This window comes from Erinaceus europaeus, chromosome 7, assembly GCF_950295315.1.
Source record: "Erinaceus europaeus chromosome 7, mEriEur2.1, whole genome shotgun sequence".
Taxonomy (NCBI): Eukaryota; Metazoa; Chordata; class Mammalia; order Eulipotyphla; family Erinaceidae; genus Erinaceus; species Erinaceus europaeus.
The window spans coordinates 99427767-99446365 of NC_080168.1; the positions used below are offsets into that span (position 1 = coordinate 99427767).

Genomic DNA, 18599 nt, shown 5'->3' on the forward strand with positions numbered 1-18599 from the left:
AAAGCATTCTTAATTTTTTACTTTTAGGTTCACTTTAATTTCATCTCTACTCTAGGTCCAAAATACAATTACAAGAAACTAAAATCCCGGGGCAGGGCAGTGGTACATCTGGTTAAACACAGGTTAGTTACATTACCATGGAGTTTCAGTCCCCACTCCCTGCCTGCAAAGGGGAAGCTTCATGAGCAGTAAAGCAGGTCCTCCCTTTCCATCTCCCCCTCCCATCTCTTCTCTCTGTCCTATAAAATTAAAATTAAAATTAAAAAGAAGGAAAAATAGCCACAGGGAGTGGTGCATTCATGTGCCAGTATCAAGCCCCAATGACAACACTGGAGGCAATGGGGGGGGGGTTAGATATCATAATGGTTAACAAACAGAGTTTCATGCCTAAGGCTTGGAGATCTCAGGTTCAATCTCCTACACTACCACCGTAAGTTAAAGCTGAGCAATGCTCAGGTTAAAAAAAGAAGAAGAAAGAACTCTTAGTAGTCAAAGAGTTAGCAACTGGGATTCAGGCAGTACCGCAGCGGGTTAAGTGCACGTGGTACAAAGCGCAAGGACTGGCACAAGGATCCTGGTTCAAGCCCCCGGCTCCCCACCTGCAGGGGGGTTGCTTCATAGGTGGTGAGGCAGGTCTTCAGGTATTTATCTTTCTCTCCTCTTCTCTGTCTTCTCCTCCTCTCTCCATTTCTCTCTGTCCTATCCAACAACAATGACATAAATAACAACAATACAACAATAAAACAAGGGCAACAAAGGGAATAAATATTTTTAAAAATTCAAAAAGTTAGCAACTGTCTTTTGAAAGTAAAGGTTTTTTTCTATATGTGAGAAAATCACATCTTTATTTGTCTTAGTAATAATCAATTTTCATGCTTTTGTTCTGTTTTTTCTATTACTTTACATAAGAGTTCTACAGATGAGTTTCACTTATATTCCACTGTATGTACAGAGCTCTAATTAACATCAATGGATATTATAAGCATGAATTAAATAAAACCATATGTTTTGGTGGTGCATAGTTGAATAATAAAATTGGTCTTCTGGCTTCTATACTCAAGGTCTGAATAGATAGACTCATAAAATATTTTCTAATAAAAGTTTTCCTTGGAAGTCTACATATACTGGTGAATTCATCCTGACTCCTATCACTTTTCATCTATATGGACTTAGTAATACTGTATTTACTTTGCAAGGCACTATTCACATATGCTAATACAGCATTTTACAATTGTTCTCAAGTGTCTTCATTTGTTTCTGCTTTATTGTCCCAGAGTGTAAGTTCTTTGAAGATATAAGCTACAGAGCCTAATAATAATTCATAATTTCTTTTTTTACTTAATTTTTTATTTATATAAAGGAAACACTGACTAAACCATAGGATAAGAGGGATACAATTCATAATTACTATAACTATTTACAGAGCATCTACAATGAACCGAGAACTGAACACAGGAAAAATGAAAAATTAGTAAGTCAAGGCTCCTGGCCTACAAAAGCCCAGAGTCAGCAATAAAACAAAGATAAGCAGTACAATGTTCTAGTAAAGGTATATGCAAAGGACTGGGGAGACAGCATAATGGTTATGCAAAAGACTTTCATGCTTGAGGCTCCAAGGTCCCGGGTTCAATTCCCAGTACCACCAAGAAAGCAGAGCTGAACAGTGCTCTGGTCTTTATCTTTATTTCTATCTCATTAAAATAAATAAATTACTAAAATCAAATGTATACAAAATTTTTCTTACAGAGAGATAACAAGTACAACATTAGCATTCTTAAGCTTTGCCCATCTTGTAGACTAGGTCCAGTTATAACAGAGATACGGAAAACTCACCTGACTTGTAGAAAAGCATCATCTACATAATCAGGGGGCCAGAGAAAACAAAAGCAAGGAAGAGAATGCCATCTAGACAAGTTGATCAAAAGAATACAATGTCAAGATGACTAGTGTCTTAGATCCTGATGAAAGAAATGTAGAATCTCTCATGTAGGTGACATCAGCAACTTTAACAAAACAAAGACAAGATAAAAGAGATAACGGAGGGAGTCGGGTGGTAGCACAGTGGGTTAAGTGCATGTGGCGCAAAGAGCAAGGACCTTGTAAGGATCCCGGTTCCAGCCCCTGGCTCCCCACCTGCAGGGGAGTCGCTTCACAGGTGGTGAAGCAGGTCTGCAGGTGTCTGTCTTTCTCTCCCCCTCTTTGTCTTCCCCTCCTCTCTCCATTTCTCTGTCTTATCCAACAACGATGACAATAATAACTACAACAATAAAACAACAAGGGTAACAAAAGGAAATAAATAATTAAAAAAAAAGTAACGGTTTGGAATAGAAGAAATTGGCGTGCTGAGAAATGAAGCAGTGTTAAAATTAAGGATGGCCAACAAAATAGCTCACTTGGATAATGTGCTGCTTTGCCAAAACCTTTGACCCAGGTTTGAGCCCAGCCCCCACTACACTGAAGGAAGCTTCACTGCTGTGATCTCTTTCTCACTCTCTCTCTCTCTGTCTCTCTATCTCAAATAAATAAATATAAAATAATATTAATGAAATGTGCAGCTGCAAGTAATGGAACAACTAAACATCTCACAGTTAAAGCCTATTATTATTATTATTATTATTATTACCTCCTCCTGGGTTATTACTGGAATTTGGTGCCTGCACTACAAATCCACTGCTCCTGTGGCCATTTTTTCGATTAACAGGATAGGACAGAGAGAAATTGAGAGGGATGGGAAAGAGGGAGAGAGCAAGATAGACACTCGCAGACCTACTTCACCACTTGTGAAATGACCTGCCCGCAGGTGGGGAGCCGGGGGCTCCAACCGGGATCCTCGCATGGGTCCCTGCACTTCGTATTGTTTGTGCTTAACTTGGTGTGCTACTACCTGACAGCCCCCCACCCACCCACTTAAAGCTTATTAATATGATTTAAAATTCTAGCCTTTTTTTTTTTAATTATGTTTATTGAATAGAAACAGACTGGAATTGAGAGGAGCTAGAGAAAGACAGACAGAAGAAACACCTGCAGCCCTGTTTCACCACTCCTGAAGCTTTCCCCTTACAGATAGTGACTGGGGGCTTGAACCAGGGTCCTTGTACATTGTAATGTGAGCATTTAACCAGGTTCCTCCCCCCACCCCTACCCCCAAGTTCTAGCCTTTAACAAGATGTCATTGTAAGGCTGCATGATTTTTTGAAAGTAGACAATGGAGAAGCTTACTATAACATTCATCCTATGGGACATTTACCTGCATAAATGTATTAGAAGCTGCATAGTTTACATTTCTATCTTCTACTTGCATGTTACAAATATTTAATTACTGGACTCATGTGTAGTAGACATTTCATCAATCTTATCTAAGTGTTCAAAAGAACCAAACTGTACTTTGTTGACTTTTAAAAATGCAATGCAAATATAAAGAGCAATGACTTTTATATTAACGTGGACCATAAAGTCTAGTTTAGGGAAATAATGTAAAATGTGACTTAATCCAAAAAGAATTTTCTTGCTTGCAAAGCATAAGAGTAAAAAGAATTTTTAAAGGTACTGTTATCATTAAGTGACAACAGTAGAAAAGAAAGTCACTTAACTTCAAGTCTATCTGATTGCATGTGAAGAGTACCCTGTTTTTATTTTTTATTTTTTTTTCAATTTGGGCCTTCAGTAGAGCATCACAGGCCATACAGGAAAAATAAAGTTAAAAACAGACAGACTCATTTCCAGTCTACATTTCATATACAATCGGAAAAACTTGGGAAAAAAAAAAAACTGCTATCTCTTCCATCCTCCTCCACTTCCTCAGGGACATGGACTGTCAGGCTGTTAAGAGGTTACCACCTGCAGAAAGGAAGGAAAGACCTCCCTAAATTATCATGCAGAATTTTATTTAAATGAAACATTAAGTAGTGTACATTCAAAAATATGAACTGTTTACAATCTAAATCTTCAGTGTTGCAAATTTCTAAAAGTACACTTTCACCCAAATCAAATTTGAAATCTGCACTAAGCACAATAACCAGAAATCAAGTCTACAATTACCATTCAATGAACAGTAAATTTTGAGTCTATACATTCCAGAATATTCTGATGGGAATAAAAAGTTTAATGTTCTTGCATTTTTTCTTGGTCACCCAGATAACTAAGGAAGCACAGAGGTTGTTCCTGACATATATTTTGTCCATCTTTACCTCCCCATACCACTGTGCTTGGGCAAGAGGACACACTACATAGTCTATACTGTATCAAATATTTACTCAGTTATCCGTTTTACTTACTGCTTACTTATATATTATTCCTAAAAGGTGCTTTCAATTTTATGGATTTGGCTTTGTTTCTTAGAATTTAATTTAAAAATTGCAATAATGTTGCTTAATGAAGTTTTAAAAAGAGATGACTGTAAAACATTAATCCCCCAATTTAAAAAAATGTTTAAAAAGGAGAACTATGAAATATAAAGATATTGTTCCTTCATTACTACTCCGAATCCTCTCTAGTATTCCACATTCAGATGTGTCATTTTGACTAATATTTCATTGATTCTCTGGATTTTACTAAATGAGATTACTAAAATTAGCATTCCCCAAAATGCATTCTATAAGACAGCAAATTCTAAAAAAGAAAAATGTTAACAGTTTGTTCCTCTTCAGGGGTGAAAGCAGAAATTTCCAGTTGAAGCAATTAAGGAAATCTAGGTTATATAGATTTCTTCATGAAGACTTTTCAAAGACTTGCTTATAAGCATCACTTAATATGCAGTATTTTGACACACCATTTACTTTATGCTGTACTGGGAAATTAAAAAAGAATTCCTAATGAATGGAAATAACCCCGATAATTTTTATCCCAATAATTTTATAAGCTACATCCTGACTACCAGAATAATAGATGGCATCATAGAATTGAAAAAAATCATGTATTTTTTTTTATTTTTATTTCAAGTTCCCAGTTTGATGGTGGAATCTATTTGATGGGGTGATTAGTAAAACTAGAGTACCTCACTTGGGAAATGAACTTTTCATCTAAAACCTCCATGAAGAAATCATACCCCAAATAATCTATTTGACTTGGTCAAATACCTAGTTTATGAAGTTATTAATTTATTTATCTTTGATTTATTCATTACATTTCTCTCTTGAACCCAAACTTCATTGTTCTTCTTTGTGCCCATCTTTTACTAACCTATGTGCCCACAGTCTGTCCCATACCTGTGTTGATAAGCCCCCCTCCCACCTCCTGTCCACTACATCTACCTATCTTTTTGACATCCTCCAGGTGCAATATTGCTTCAAATCCTATTCAAGTCAGTTTGCTATTCTAAGCAGAAAAACGTTCCTCACTTTTGCTCCCTTTCTTCCTGGTAAAACCAAGGAGGTAACAGTTTATATAGAGGGAGTCGGGGGCAAGCGGGTTAAGCGCATGTGGCACAAAGTGCAAGGGACAGCGTGAGAATCCTGGTTCAAGCCTACCTGGCTGAACTCCCTACCTGCAGGGGAGTCAGTCGCTTCACAGGTGGTGAAGCAGGTCTACAGGTCTGTCTTACTCTCCCCCTACTCTCTCCATTTTTCTGTCCTATCCAACAACAATGACATCAACAATAATAACTACAACAAAAATAAAAACAAGGTCAACAAAAAGGAAATAAATTTTTTTTAAATCTTTTAAAAAAAGTTTATATAGAATCATAAAGCCATCAAATATGGCCCAAGTCATTCTCCAGTCTACTAAGCAGGAGTTAAATAAAATCACAACAACTTTGGAAATGACAGATAATGTTAACACCTGGGGGTAAAAATTAGCTAATTGCAAAAGATCTACCAAGAAACTTATGTCAGTATCAGTTTATAAATGAAGAATAGAAACAATAGGTAGGAAGCAGAATCCTGGGGCCTTGATCAAATTGGTGGTAGAAACAAACTAATGTACAGACTAATGTAAAAACTTTCTCTAATGCTATCTAAATTTTTAATGTTCATCAAAGTGGAATATAAACATCTAGATCATTCTAAGAGTCAACGTTTATTTTTCAACAAAACAAAATCTTAAAAACAAAAGTGATTCGGGGAGTCCTGAGATTCCCAGACATGATGGACTTAGACCTCAAATAAATCCCTCTCTCCATTGTTACCGGTCACTCCTATCAGGAACACAATAGACCCCTTTGTGGGTCCCCATAGGACCTTGCCCTCAACTTGGATTAACAATGGTAGAGAATGTTCCATCCTCTGAAGGGAGGCTGGACAATGTACTCTATGCTACACCTGAGGAAGATGGGTCCTGAGATTGAGGCAGCTTGGAATATGCTTACTCATGACCACAGAATGTGAGCTCAGATCTACAGGGATGCAGAGGTCACATAGGCTCCTAAGCTGAATATGGGCCCCAGATCACATCAAATCTACGGGGTTTACAGTCAACAATATTTATACACCTTTCCCTTATTTGGGAGCTACTCTCTTCCCTGATCCAGCTTTCTGGTCCCTCTGCCAGCCATGACATCACCTCCTCAGACAATAATTAGGATCCACCTGCATATCAGATTTCAGGCTCAGGCAAAAAAAAAAAAAAAAAAACCCTAGTATAGCCACAGACCCTTTGGAATTTAACTAAAATATGCCTACTAGCTATCTACAAAATGGAGGACCCCTCCCCAACACTTCATCTGCACTATTCCAGCCTTTAGGTCCATGATTGGTCAACAATTTGTTTGGCTTTGTATGTTAACTCTCTTTTCAACCACCAGGTTCCAGATGCTAGCATGATACCAACCAGACTTCCCTGGACAGACAACCCCACCAATGTGTCCTGGAGCTCCAATTCCCCAAAGTACCCACCCTATTAGGGAAAGAGAGAGGCAGGCTGGGAGTATGGATTGACCTGTCAACACCCATGTTTAGCAGGGAAGCAATTATAGAAGCCAGACCTTCCACCTTCTGCATCCCACAATGACCTTGGGTTCATGCTCCAAGAGGGTTAAAGAATAGTAAAGCTATCAGGGGAGAGGGATGGGATACAGAGTTCTGGTGGTGGGAACTGTGTGAAGTTGTACCCCTCTTATCCTATGGTTTAGTCAATGTTTCCTTTTTATAAATAAAAAATGTAAAAAAAAAAAAAAAACTAAAGCTATAGGAGAAGCTTCACAAGTGGTGAAGCAGTGCTGCAGGTGCCTCTCCCTCTCTCGTTTTCCATTCTCTCTCAATTTCTTTCTATCCAAAACAAATAATAAAAAAATTAGAAGCTATAGACTATTATAATAATTAATGTATAATACAGGGACTTTATTCCATATCTCACAAAAACTAATATGTTTAATGAAGCATATGCCCAACTCCTTATTCATATAGATGTACATACTTAAATTTTTCCAGGTGCACAAATAATTCTCAAGTTCATGTGGTAGATGCTCCACAACAACTTTTCCACATTAAAATTTTATTATATCATAGTACTAAGACATTTTGTTTTGAATACTCAATAACCAACATTTTAAATACAATTTTTCTTAATTCCTAAAAAAAAGTCATTTGGAAAAAACAGATTTACACTTAACAGTCAGCATGCTAAACTAAACATTTTCAAGATTTGATAAGAATTAAAAACAAAATATGAAATTTTTAATTCTTGGGTGGTCTGCTGAAGAAAATTTAGTTGCTTATAAAATTATCAATATAGATTATAGTTAAATCAGCAATCTGGTATTGAAGATAAGTTAATTTATGAAAAAATGTTTTAGTTTATACAAAGCCTACACATGCACACATACACAAAGACAAAATCAATGAGAGGTCCAAGCATAAGAAGATTGGAATCCTATTGAAAATGGAAAAAGGTCTTGCACTCTACAAATATTATTTGAGCATAATATAAGCAGAAAATATATATAGTTTGTAAATCCATATGTTCTTAACTTGATTTATTTTTATATACTTCTTTTAAGTTTTCACAAGGCACCTATGTGCTAATGAGAGCTGCACCCTTCCACATAGTGAAAGAATGTAAATCTAGTGCCATCTGCTGGAAAAAGAGAGTAACATTCACTCAACTAACTACAAGTTATTCTGTGAATTAGATGAGCTGAAATTCATATGATTTTGTTTCAACATGATTTTTCTAAGAAACCTCCTCATTTTAATATAATCATAGAAATCACAGAAATTAAGTAAGATAAATATGTAGGAATGGTGAAGTTGGAGAACAGAGGACGTTAATCCAAATATTCAATACATAAGAGATACAGATATCACAAACATACATTTGATCTGAGTTTTTATATATATATTTTTTGGTACCAGAGCATTGTTCAGCTCTGGCTTATGGAGGTGCAGGAGATTGAACCTGGGACTTTGGAGCCTCAGGCCTGAGAGTCTCTTTGCATAATCATTATGCTATCTACTCCTGCCTTTTTTCTTTTTTTTTTTTAACCAGAGCACTCTGGCTTATGGTGGTGTGGAAGACTGAACCTAGGACTCTGCGAGAGTCTGTTTGCATAACCATTATGCTATCTACCCTCCACCCTGTATTGGTCTTATGTGCATCTCTCAGAGCACGAGTTATGACCCTGTGATCCAAAAGTTCTCCCTTCCGAGTTTAGAATGTCTAAGCAAAAACAAACGAAACCAGAAAGAAATATGGCATAACTATGTAGATGTCCATAGATATTTTTTAATTTTTATTTATAAAAGGAAAATAATTAATCTACTAGCTTTTTCCAAAACAGAGACCCAAAATTTCATCTGCAATATTCTTGCCTTTAGGTTCATGATTAGTTCTGCTTTATATCTTAACTCTTTTTCAGCCACCAGGTTCCAGATGGTATCATGATGCCAACCTGACTTCCCTGGGAAAATGAACCCACCATGGGTCCTGGAGCCCCATCTCTCCACAGCCCTACCCCACTAGGGAAAGAAAGAGGAAGGCTGAGAGTATGGATCAACCTGCCAATATATTTTCTAGTTGAGGAGAACACTTTTATCAAAGTTAATCTGTTCATGACCTAGAAGGATTTGGATAAACTAGTAAGAAAAGTCAAATCTATTCAGTAGGTGAACAACATACTGATGACTTTAAAAGATTTTTAAGGTAAAATAGTGCCTGGTGATAGCTTACCAGTGATAATTACAGGTAGAGTACATGCCCTATCACATGTGAAGACCTGGGTTAGAGTCCCTACCTCTCTTTTTTTTCTCTCTCTCTGTCCCCACCCCATAGAAAAAAGTGTGTGGAAGGCCAATGAGCCCTGGTATTGTACATGCAAAAGGATTTTTTTTTCATTTTATTATTAATAGTTTGTTAAAAGATTATGGATAGTTCCAAACCACACCCACCACCAAAGTTCTGTACCCCACTTTCCCACCTCCCAAAGATAAGCACTATAGTTCTCCTAAGTCTTCCAGTTGGCTTGCTTGTAGACGGCATTTTAAAACAAGATAAAAATCCTATCAGGTGTTATTAATGAACTACTGCCAATTCAAATGTGAATTATGGCATTTCTTATTTATGGAGTTGTTTTGTGCATATCTGTAGTATTTCTTCTTTCAAAATGGATAATTTAAATCACAGCAAACAGTATTAATTTGATCCAGGAAAAAATATAATCAAAGTATCAGAGTTCTTAATTATAACACCATCCTCCAACAGTGTACCTACCACAAAAACTCAAATTGTTTGAAAGAAAAAAATAAAATTGATTCTACAAAGGCCAAGCAGTAACACACCCAGTTAAGTGCACATAGTACTATGCACAAGACCAGCGCAAGGACAATGGTGCGAGCCCCCGGCTCCCCACCTGCAGGTGTCTATCTTTCTCTCCCTTTCCATCTCCCTCTCCTCTCTCAATTTGTCTCTGTCCTATATAATAAAAATTTGAAAGAAACAAAGAAAGAAAAGAAGAAAGATAAGGAAGGAAAGGAGTGGGAAAATGGCCACCAGTGCAGACACTAAGCCCAGCAATAAGCCTGGAGGCAATTAAAGAATAATAAATAAATAATAAATAAAATAATAGTAACTAATGTGATTCTATATAGTACACATTGATTTGTGTCACCATTTCTATATATTAATTTAGCTACAACCTGATATCTTAAGATATTCATTACATTGTATTAATATACTAAAGTAAAAAATGTCTTTCATAATATATTAAAATGGAAATTAAACTATGAGCTTTACTCTTCCCACATAAATAAATCAAAATATTAATATTCTGTTTTATCTTTTTACCTATATGCAAATTCACAAAATATTTATCCATACATGAAACAAGTATCTATTAAATACCAGGTACTGTTCTAAGCTCTAAAGCCATAACTCCTCATTCATAGAGTTCTAGTTACAGAAATGATTTTCTATGACTTTTAATAACTTGCAAAATAGCTGTCACTGGGGGCAAGAAGACAGCTCACTTGGAAGTGTGCCTTCTTTGCCATGGAGGGAGCCATATTCCACCTCCTAGCCCCCATGGCACTGGGGGCTATATTGTATTTCCCTCGCCCTTTGCCTCTGTCTCCTTGTCTATCTGAAAAAAGGTAACCTGGGGCTGTGAATTCCCAACAATGACAAAAAAAAAATCATTATATATATTTATTGTATATATTATATATGTCCTTAAGTCTTCTAATTGCTATTCAAATTTTATGGTATAATATCCTTATTTTTTTTCCTCCAGGATTATCTCTGGGGCTTGGTGCCAGTACTATGAATCCACTGCTCCTGACAGTCATTTTTTCCATTTTATTGAATAGGGTAGAGAGAAATAGAGAGGGGAGGGGAGGGAAGAGGGGAAGAGGGGTAGATAGAGTGAGGGAAAGATAGACACCTACAGACCTGCTTCACCTCTTAAGAAGTGTCCTCTCTGCAGGTGGGGAGTGGGGCTTGACCTGGATCCTTGTGCATGTCCTTACACTTCCTACTATGTGCGGTTAACCACCACCACCTGCCCCCTGATATAATATCTTTTAACTGCACAAGTGCCATGTGACTCTTCAATTAGTGGAGACTATTAAAATATCTCACTAAATTAAAGTAAAAGTAATAATCACATAGTACGTGTATAACACTAGAAAAAAGTATAATTTATCAATGTAATTAGTACTATTTAGACAAATACTCTCACTTGGCTAGGAGTTACCATGATATCTAGTCTAAGCTTCAATTAGACTTATTTTTTATCAAGCAGTGAAGTTATGTATAAAATTCTACTTCCTAATCCCTCCTCAGATAATTCTTCAGTCTTGATTTAAAGGCAGGAGATTCTAATGCTCAAACATGGAAAATACTTCTGTCCTCCCACCACAAACTAGATTTCTCTGTCAATCCCCGGTTAATTACTACTGAGTTATTAATTACCACTGAGTTTTAAGATTTCATTAAGCCAAAACCAGAAGTATTGATAAAAACAATTACAAAATTTCAGAACTAAACAAATTATCTAATTTGGATTCATCATTTTGATGATACAGAGACTGGGATCCGGCGTCTTCTTTGATATGTGTAAGGTCACACAAGTTCATGGCACTGCTGTGATGAGAGCTTTCTGACCATTTCAGTGCTCTTCTACAGACATTCTGAGAAGGGCTGAAGAAATAGCATAATGATTATGCAAGAGATTTTCATGCCAGAGACTCCAAAGTCCTGGGTTCATTCCCCTGCATCACCATAACCCAGAGCTGAGCATCAGTGCCCTAGGAAAAAAAAAAAAAGTCCAGAGCAGTGAGATCATATGTGCATGAAACATACTTTGCAAAAAAAAAAAAAAAAGTGGTGAAAAGAAGCAGAAATTCTGAGGGGAAAAAAATATCTTTAACTACAAACATGAGTGCACCATAACTCAGATGCACTCAATATATTCTAAATATTATACTTTATGAAAAAATAAGGGAAGGCAAACTTGAAAAATGATAGATCACTCTTCTGGGAATGACCTTCTTATAAGCCAATCCAGTTATAATCAACTTTAAGAGCCTGTTCCAATTGTGTTTTAGTTCTGGAATTATTTCATATTGAATAATAATACCACCATATCAGTAGAGCAATGGCGAGGGAGCAGAACTCTTTTTGATTTATAGAGATTTTGTTGTAATGAGCTTTATTCAGGGGATAGTAAATTAAAGCAAGATTGAAGCTTTCACTTAAGTCCCTCTTATCTCCCATTTTGCTCTATTTCCTCCCTACTTATACAAAGAAACAAAGACTAGGATTCCCACTTCAATTTTAGTTTTGGTTTTTGGATTTTAAAAGGCTTATCTCATTAAAGTTAAACTTAGTAATTTCTTCAACATTTCTACATTCCTAAGGATAAAATTCTGATAAATGAATGCTGACAGGGGGGTCCTAATATTCAACTTATAAAATAGACAGACACTGGAACAATGATTTCCATAATACTTTAAAGGGCAGAATGGAAACATAGCTCAACAGGTAGGGTAAATGCATGCCCTCAACAGGCTAGGTTCAAACCCCAGCACAACATGGTTGATGCTATGACACAGTAAGAAGCTCTGTTGGGTTGTGTCTCCATTTGTCTCTTTGTCTTCTATCTGAATGAAAAGCAGTCTGGAAAAGTGAACTTGTACATGAACAAGGGCCCAGATTCCCCTCTTTCACCTCCCCCCCCCCCGCAAATAAGTATTGTTTAAAGCTTAAAGAATAGTGGGAATGTTATGTATGTACAAACTATTGTATTTACTGTCGAATGTAAAACAATTCCCCAATAAAGAAATTTAAAAAAAGAATAGTGGGATACTATTTTATTCCAATCATTTCATTCAAATTAAAGTGGGTTTACAAACATTACATAAGAGCTTTCATCAGTAATGGATAGCAAAAATAAAATTAAATGTTTACAGGACTTGAATTCTGATTCAGCAAAATGCATAGGTTAAGACAAAAAAATCAAACAACAGATTGAGATGGTTATTTCTCAAACATAAAACTATTTTCAGTCTCTTGTAAAATAAAATAGCTAAGTGAAAGATGGGACAAGGGCCAGAAAAATAGCTCACTTGGACAGCTTTATGTACTCAACCCAGGTTCAAGCCAAGAACCTGCCATAATAAAAGAAGTTTCAGTGTTGTTTTTTTCCTCTCTCTCTCTCTCTCTCTCTCTCTCTCTCTCCCTCTTTGCCTCTATCAAATAAATAAAGGTTTTCAAAATTGTTTTTAAAAAAGATAGGACATAATGAATGTTTTCAAAAGTCCTTTGTAAATGCAGACAGTATTGCAAACCAATGATAAATCAATAAAATTTTGGTGTAAAATCCTAGGGGACTAGCAAACCTCCCCCAAACTCAATATTCAGATAGGTATCTGCAACATACTTAGTGAACATTTATGGTGTTTATATTATGCAAGCTATGTTCCAAGCACTTTTCCCATCCTAATACACTTCCTTCTCACAGCAACTCTTTGAGGGAATCAGGTCACACTGCCAGTTAAGTGGCAAAGATTGATGTTAAATCCAGTCAAAACCAGACTGGTGGGATAGTTCACCAAGAGAGTGTGCTGGTGTGCACGACTGAGGCTCTAGCCAAGACCCCACCGCACTAGGGTAAGCTTTCCAGTTGTGCTATCTCTCCCTCTCTCTATCTGTACCTCTCTCTCTCTCTCTCTCTCTCTCTCTCTCTCTACTTTAAAAAACTGGTCTGGGGCAGAGGACCCCACCAATATGTCCTGGAGCCCTGCTTCCCCAGAGCCCTGCCTCACTAGGGAAAGAGAGAGACAGGCTGAGAAGCAATTACAGAAGCAAGATCTTCCACCTTCTGCACCCCATAATGACCCTGGGTGGGTCCATACTCCCAGAGGGATAAAGAATAGGACAGCTGGGAGTCAGGTGATAGTGCAGCAGGTTAAGCACACGTGGTGCAAAGAGCAAGGACCAGCATAAGAATACTGGTTCGAGCCCCTGGCTCCTCACCTGCAGGGGAGTCGCTTCACACACAAGCAGTGAAGCAGATCTGCAGGTGTCTTATCTTTCTCTCCCCCTGTCTGTCTTCCCCTCCTCTCTCATTTCTCTGTCCTATCCAACAACAACAACATCAATAACAACAATAACTACAACAACAATGAAAAACAACAAGGGCAACAAAAGTGAAAACATTAAGCAGAACTTGGACTAGAGTTGGTGTATTGTAAAAGACAATACAATGTTGGGGTGGAGGGGTGGGAAGTGTTCAGGTCCTGGAACATGATGGCAGAGGAGGGCCTAGTGGGGGTTGAATTGTTATGTGGAAAACTGGGAAACATTACACATGTACAAACTATTGCATTTTACTGTCAACTAAACCTTTAATCATTGATATATACTAGCAATATGAACCCACTACAAATTGGAATGTAAATTTTACATGAATTTTTAGATAAAAATGAGACTTCAAATAAGGATTAATTTTAGATGGGGACAGGTATCATTAGGTATTTTGATAGAAAATTCTAAGTAAGAAGCTCTGCATTGTGCCAAATAAATCTATATATATATATTTATGAAAAAATAAAAATACAATTTTGTTTAATTTGTATTTGAATCATTTACTATCATGATTTAAAGGAATATCTCAAATAGTTCCATTATGAAACTCTTTAAATTCCAAGATCACCATATCTCAGGGAATACCCTGTTAATAAGTTCTTTTTTTTAATTAGGGTACTATTTGTTTTTTCAATCTCTGACATAACCATAAGACAGAGTTAAGCAGTGTTCTAGTCTGTTTCTCTTTAAGGTAAGTTTTAGAAAAAGAAAAAACATCTGTAGTACTCAAATGAATTTACTGATATCATAAATTATTTTTTTACCTAAAGAAAAAAAATCACATACTGTGGCCAGGCGGTGGAACAATGGGTTAAGTGCACACATTACAGTGTGCAAGGACCCGGGTTCAAGCCCCTGGTCCCACCTGCATGGGGAAAACTTCACAAATGGTAAAGTAGGGCTGCAGGTATCTCTCTTTATCCCTCTCTATCCCCCCACTCAATTTCTGTCTCTATCCAATAATATATAAATAAATAATTTTTTTTTAATTTTAGAAAGTCGTATGTCAACGGACCCATGTAATCCAAATCCATGCTGCTTAAGGGTCAAAAGTATATGGAAGTAAAAACACAACAGTATTGTGAAGTTAAAAAAAAAATCGTCTTTCTTGCCACCAGGGTTCTCCTTCAGGTCCAGTGCCTGCACAAGTCCACCGCTCACAGGGGCCATTTTTCTTTTCCTATTTCTTTTTTTTCTTTAAATTATTTTTTTCCTTTCCTTTCTGGATAGAAACAAAGATAAATTGAGAAGGGGGAGATAGAAAGGGAGAGAGAATGAGAAACACCTGTAGCCCTGATTCACCACTCATGAAACTTCTCCTGCCAAGTAAGGACCAGGACTTAAATCTAGATCCTTGCACATGGTAATAGGTGTGCTCTACCAGTTGTGCCACTTCAATTCAAGATGAATTCTTTTTTTTTTTTTTTTTTGCCTCCAGGGTTATTGCTGGGGCTCAGTGCCTGCACCATGAATCCATTGCTCCTGGAGGCCTTCCCCCGCCCTTTTTGTTGCCCTTTCTGTTGTAGCCTTGTTGTGGTTATTATTGTTGTTGTTGATGTCACTCGTTGTTGGATAGGACAGAGAGAAATGGAGAGAGGAGGGGAAGACAGAGAGGGGGAGAGAAAGATAGACACCTGCAGACCTGCTTCACCGCCTGTAAAGCGAATCCCCTGCAGGTGGGGAGCCTGGGCTCGAACCCGGATCTTTACGAAGGTCCTGCGCTTTGCGTCACGTGCGCTTAACCCGCTGTGCTACCGCCCCACCCCCTGAGCAATTCTTTTTAACTACAGTATATGTGACTTTATAATGCTAAGGTTGGTGGTTTTAATTTTTTCCCGTAAAGAAGTAGTCACATGCGGGGCAGAGAAATTCATTTTTACTATCCTTTAAAACAAAACGAATGTCCTGTTTGGGAGCATTCCTATCAAAATCCTCAAGGGCAGTTTCTTATTCGCTCTACCCACACAGATTATGGGATGTCCATGTATTTAGTGAGCACTAAAGAACAAGAACAGATTATGAACAGTAGTGATATTAATGTTGAACAAGGAAAGTAGACAACATTCCTCAAAGCTGAGTCGTGATTCATAACCTATTTCCATCTTCAAATTCGGATTCAAATAAAAGTAAAACTTAGCCAAGTATTCTCTATGGCATATCATATCATTTCCTGCAGCAGAAACACCCACTTCAACCAGAGCCCTTAGTATGTACACATAGGAAGCAACAACCTGAGGGGAGCCCGCAGGCTCGAAGGGCTACTGGCTGGCTCTTTGTCACCAAGTGCAGCAGGTTGAATGCAGACATCACTGTGATATCTTCACCAACAAAACGAGAGGCAAAGAACAGGGGTAAGAGCTGGGGAGGAGAAAAAAGAAAACAAACATGAATTAAAACATCACAAATGTTAAACTCATTCATTGCATAGTTACGGCTACAGTTCTATGTGTAAGCAAACTGTGTTAATTTCAAATAGCTATTTTCCAAAGGTGAGTGTATATATGTATATTACTAATAAAGTATACATAAATAATAATGACGCAATTTATGGAGACATTTCACAAAAGACTGAGAAAAAGGGTGAAGTTTAAAGCTGTTAAGAGTGGGCTGGTCTCCCAATCCATACCAAATAATATTGCATCCACCGATCACAACCTAACCAACGCAACGATTGCCACCTCAACATGCTTCACCTCAGACTGTGTCCAGAGACTTCACGTGTAGAATGACAACCCTTCAGCTTCATTACTCGGGTGAGACCTTTCCTTTTATAGTACACTCTAATTTCATCTCAGGTGGTTCACTTTCTAACAAAGTCCCAAAACCTAGATATACACCAGTTTCTGTGAGAGAGAGCTTATGTTCACACGTATCCATAAACTACTGCAAAATATATACCTGAAAGCAGAAGTACACTAGAGTTTGCAGTGAGTACCCCCCTAACACTTCCTTTCCACTATTCCAAGCTTTGGGTCCATGATTGCTCAACAATTTGTTTGGCTTCGTATGTTAACTCTCTTTTCAATCACCAGGTTCCAGATGCCATCAGGATGCTGGCCAGGCTTCCCTGGATTGAAGACCCCACCAATGTGTCCTGGAGCTCAGTTTCCCCAGAGACACACCCTACTAGGGAAAGAGAGAGGCAGACTGGGAGTATGGACCGACCAGTCAACGCCCATGTTCAGCGGGGAAGCAATTACAGACGCCAGACCTTCTACCTTCTGCAACCCTCAATGACCCTGGGTCCATGCTCCCAGAGGGATAGAGAATGGGAAAGCTATCGGGGGAGGGGGTGGGATATGGAGATTAGGCGGTGGGAATTGTGTGGAGTTGTACCTCCCCTACCCTATGGTTTTGTTAATTAATCCTTTCTTAAATAAAAAAAAAAATTTAAAAAAAAGAATAGGAAAGCTATCAGGGGAGGGGATGGAATATGGAGTTCTGGTGGTGGAAACTGTGTGGAGTTGTATCCCTCTTATCCTATGGTTTAGTCAATGTTTCCTTTTTATAAATAAAAAATCTTAAAAAATAAACAAAATAAAAAAATTTTTTAAAAAAAGAGTGGGCTGGTTAGATAGCATGGGGATTTACACACCAGATTTTTATATCTGAGGCTCTGAGGTGCCAGGTTCAGTCCCTAACACCACCATAAGCCAGAGGTGAGTAGTGCTCTCATCAAAATAATAAAATAAAATAAACTATTAAGGATCAGGCATTAACTCACCCAGCAGAGCACCCGGCTTATCATGCAGGAGACCAAGGTTCAAAGTATCACATGAGAACACCACAGCACTTAGAGAAGCTCCCTGGGTCATGGGGCAGTACCATAGTGCCCCCCCCCCACTGTTTCTCACCCTCAAACAATAAAGGAATGAATGAATGAATCTACTGTAAAACTTATTGAGTTTGTATCACATGACAGAAAGTCTGAGGTCTAGTATACACAATGTACAGGTTAAGTCTTATAATAAAACCTAGATGGTGGGTTCTATTCCCTATCCATATGTGAGGAAATCAAGGCATAAAGATCATAGGGCACAATGCAAAGAATCAATGGGAAAAGAATTAGAAAATTTACATATGACTGCAAAGCCCTTGCTCTTTGCATATCATTTATTTATTTGTAGTGACTGAGAGAGAAAGATACAGACAGAGAAACAGAGAGGTCAGAGCACCGCTTAACTCTGGATGATGGTGGGTACTGGGGATTGAACCTGGGACCTTGGAGCCTCAGGCATGAAAGTTTTTTGTATAACCATTATGCTGTCTCCTAAGCACCATAAAACCCTGTTCTTTCTTTATACCACAATGCTCTCTTTCAGCAATTATTCGCAAATCTTCATCACTGGAGAAGACTACAAAACTTTGTAAGATTAGGATATTTCGTTTGCTAGAGTTTCACTTTATTAAAATAGAAAACCAAGTATTTTAAAGACAATAGAACTGCACTTCAGAAAGTGTTAAGTTTAAATCACAGAACTTATTTTGGTGGGGTGTGTGTGTGTGTGTGTGTGTGTGTGTGTGTGTGTGTGTGTGTGTGTTTATATGTGATATTTATAATTTCTATACCAATTCTATGACCA

At 37.6% G+C, this 18599-nt stretch overlaps 1 protein-coding gene across 3 annotated transcripts in view; it reads right to left on the reverse strand.

Annotated features, from left to right (window-relative positions):
- The window catches only part of MSRB3 (methionine sulfoxide reductase B3), a 187869-nt gene that overhangs the window by 131397 nt on the left and 37873 nt on the right, over nucleotides 1-18599 (reverse strand). For all 3 annotated transcript variants that reach the window (XM_007516857.3, XM_060194988.1, XM_060194989.1), the window contains one exon: nucleotides 16248-16374. In XM_007516857.3, coding sequence (XP_007516919.1) covers nucleotides 16248-16323 — 76 coding nt within the window. In that variant the 5' untranslated portion in view covers nucleotides 16324-16374. The remainder of the gene's footprint in view (nucleotides 1-16247; nucleotides 16375-18599) is intronic.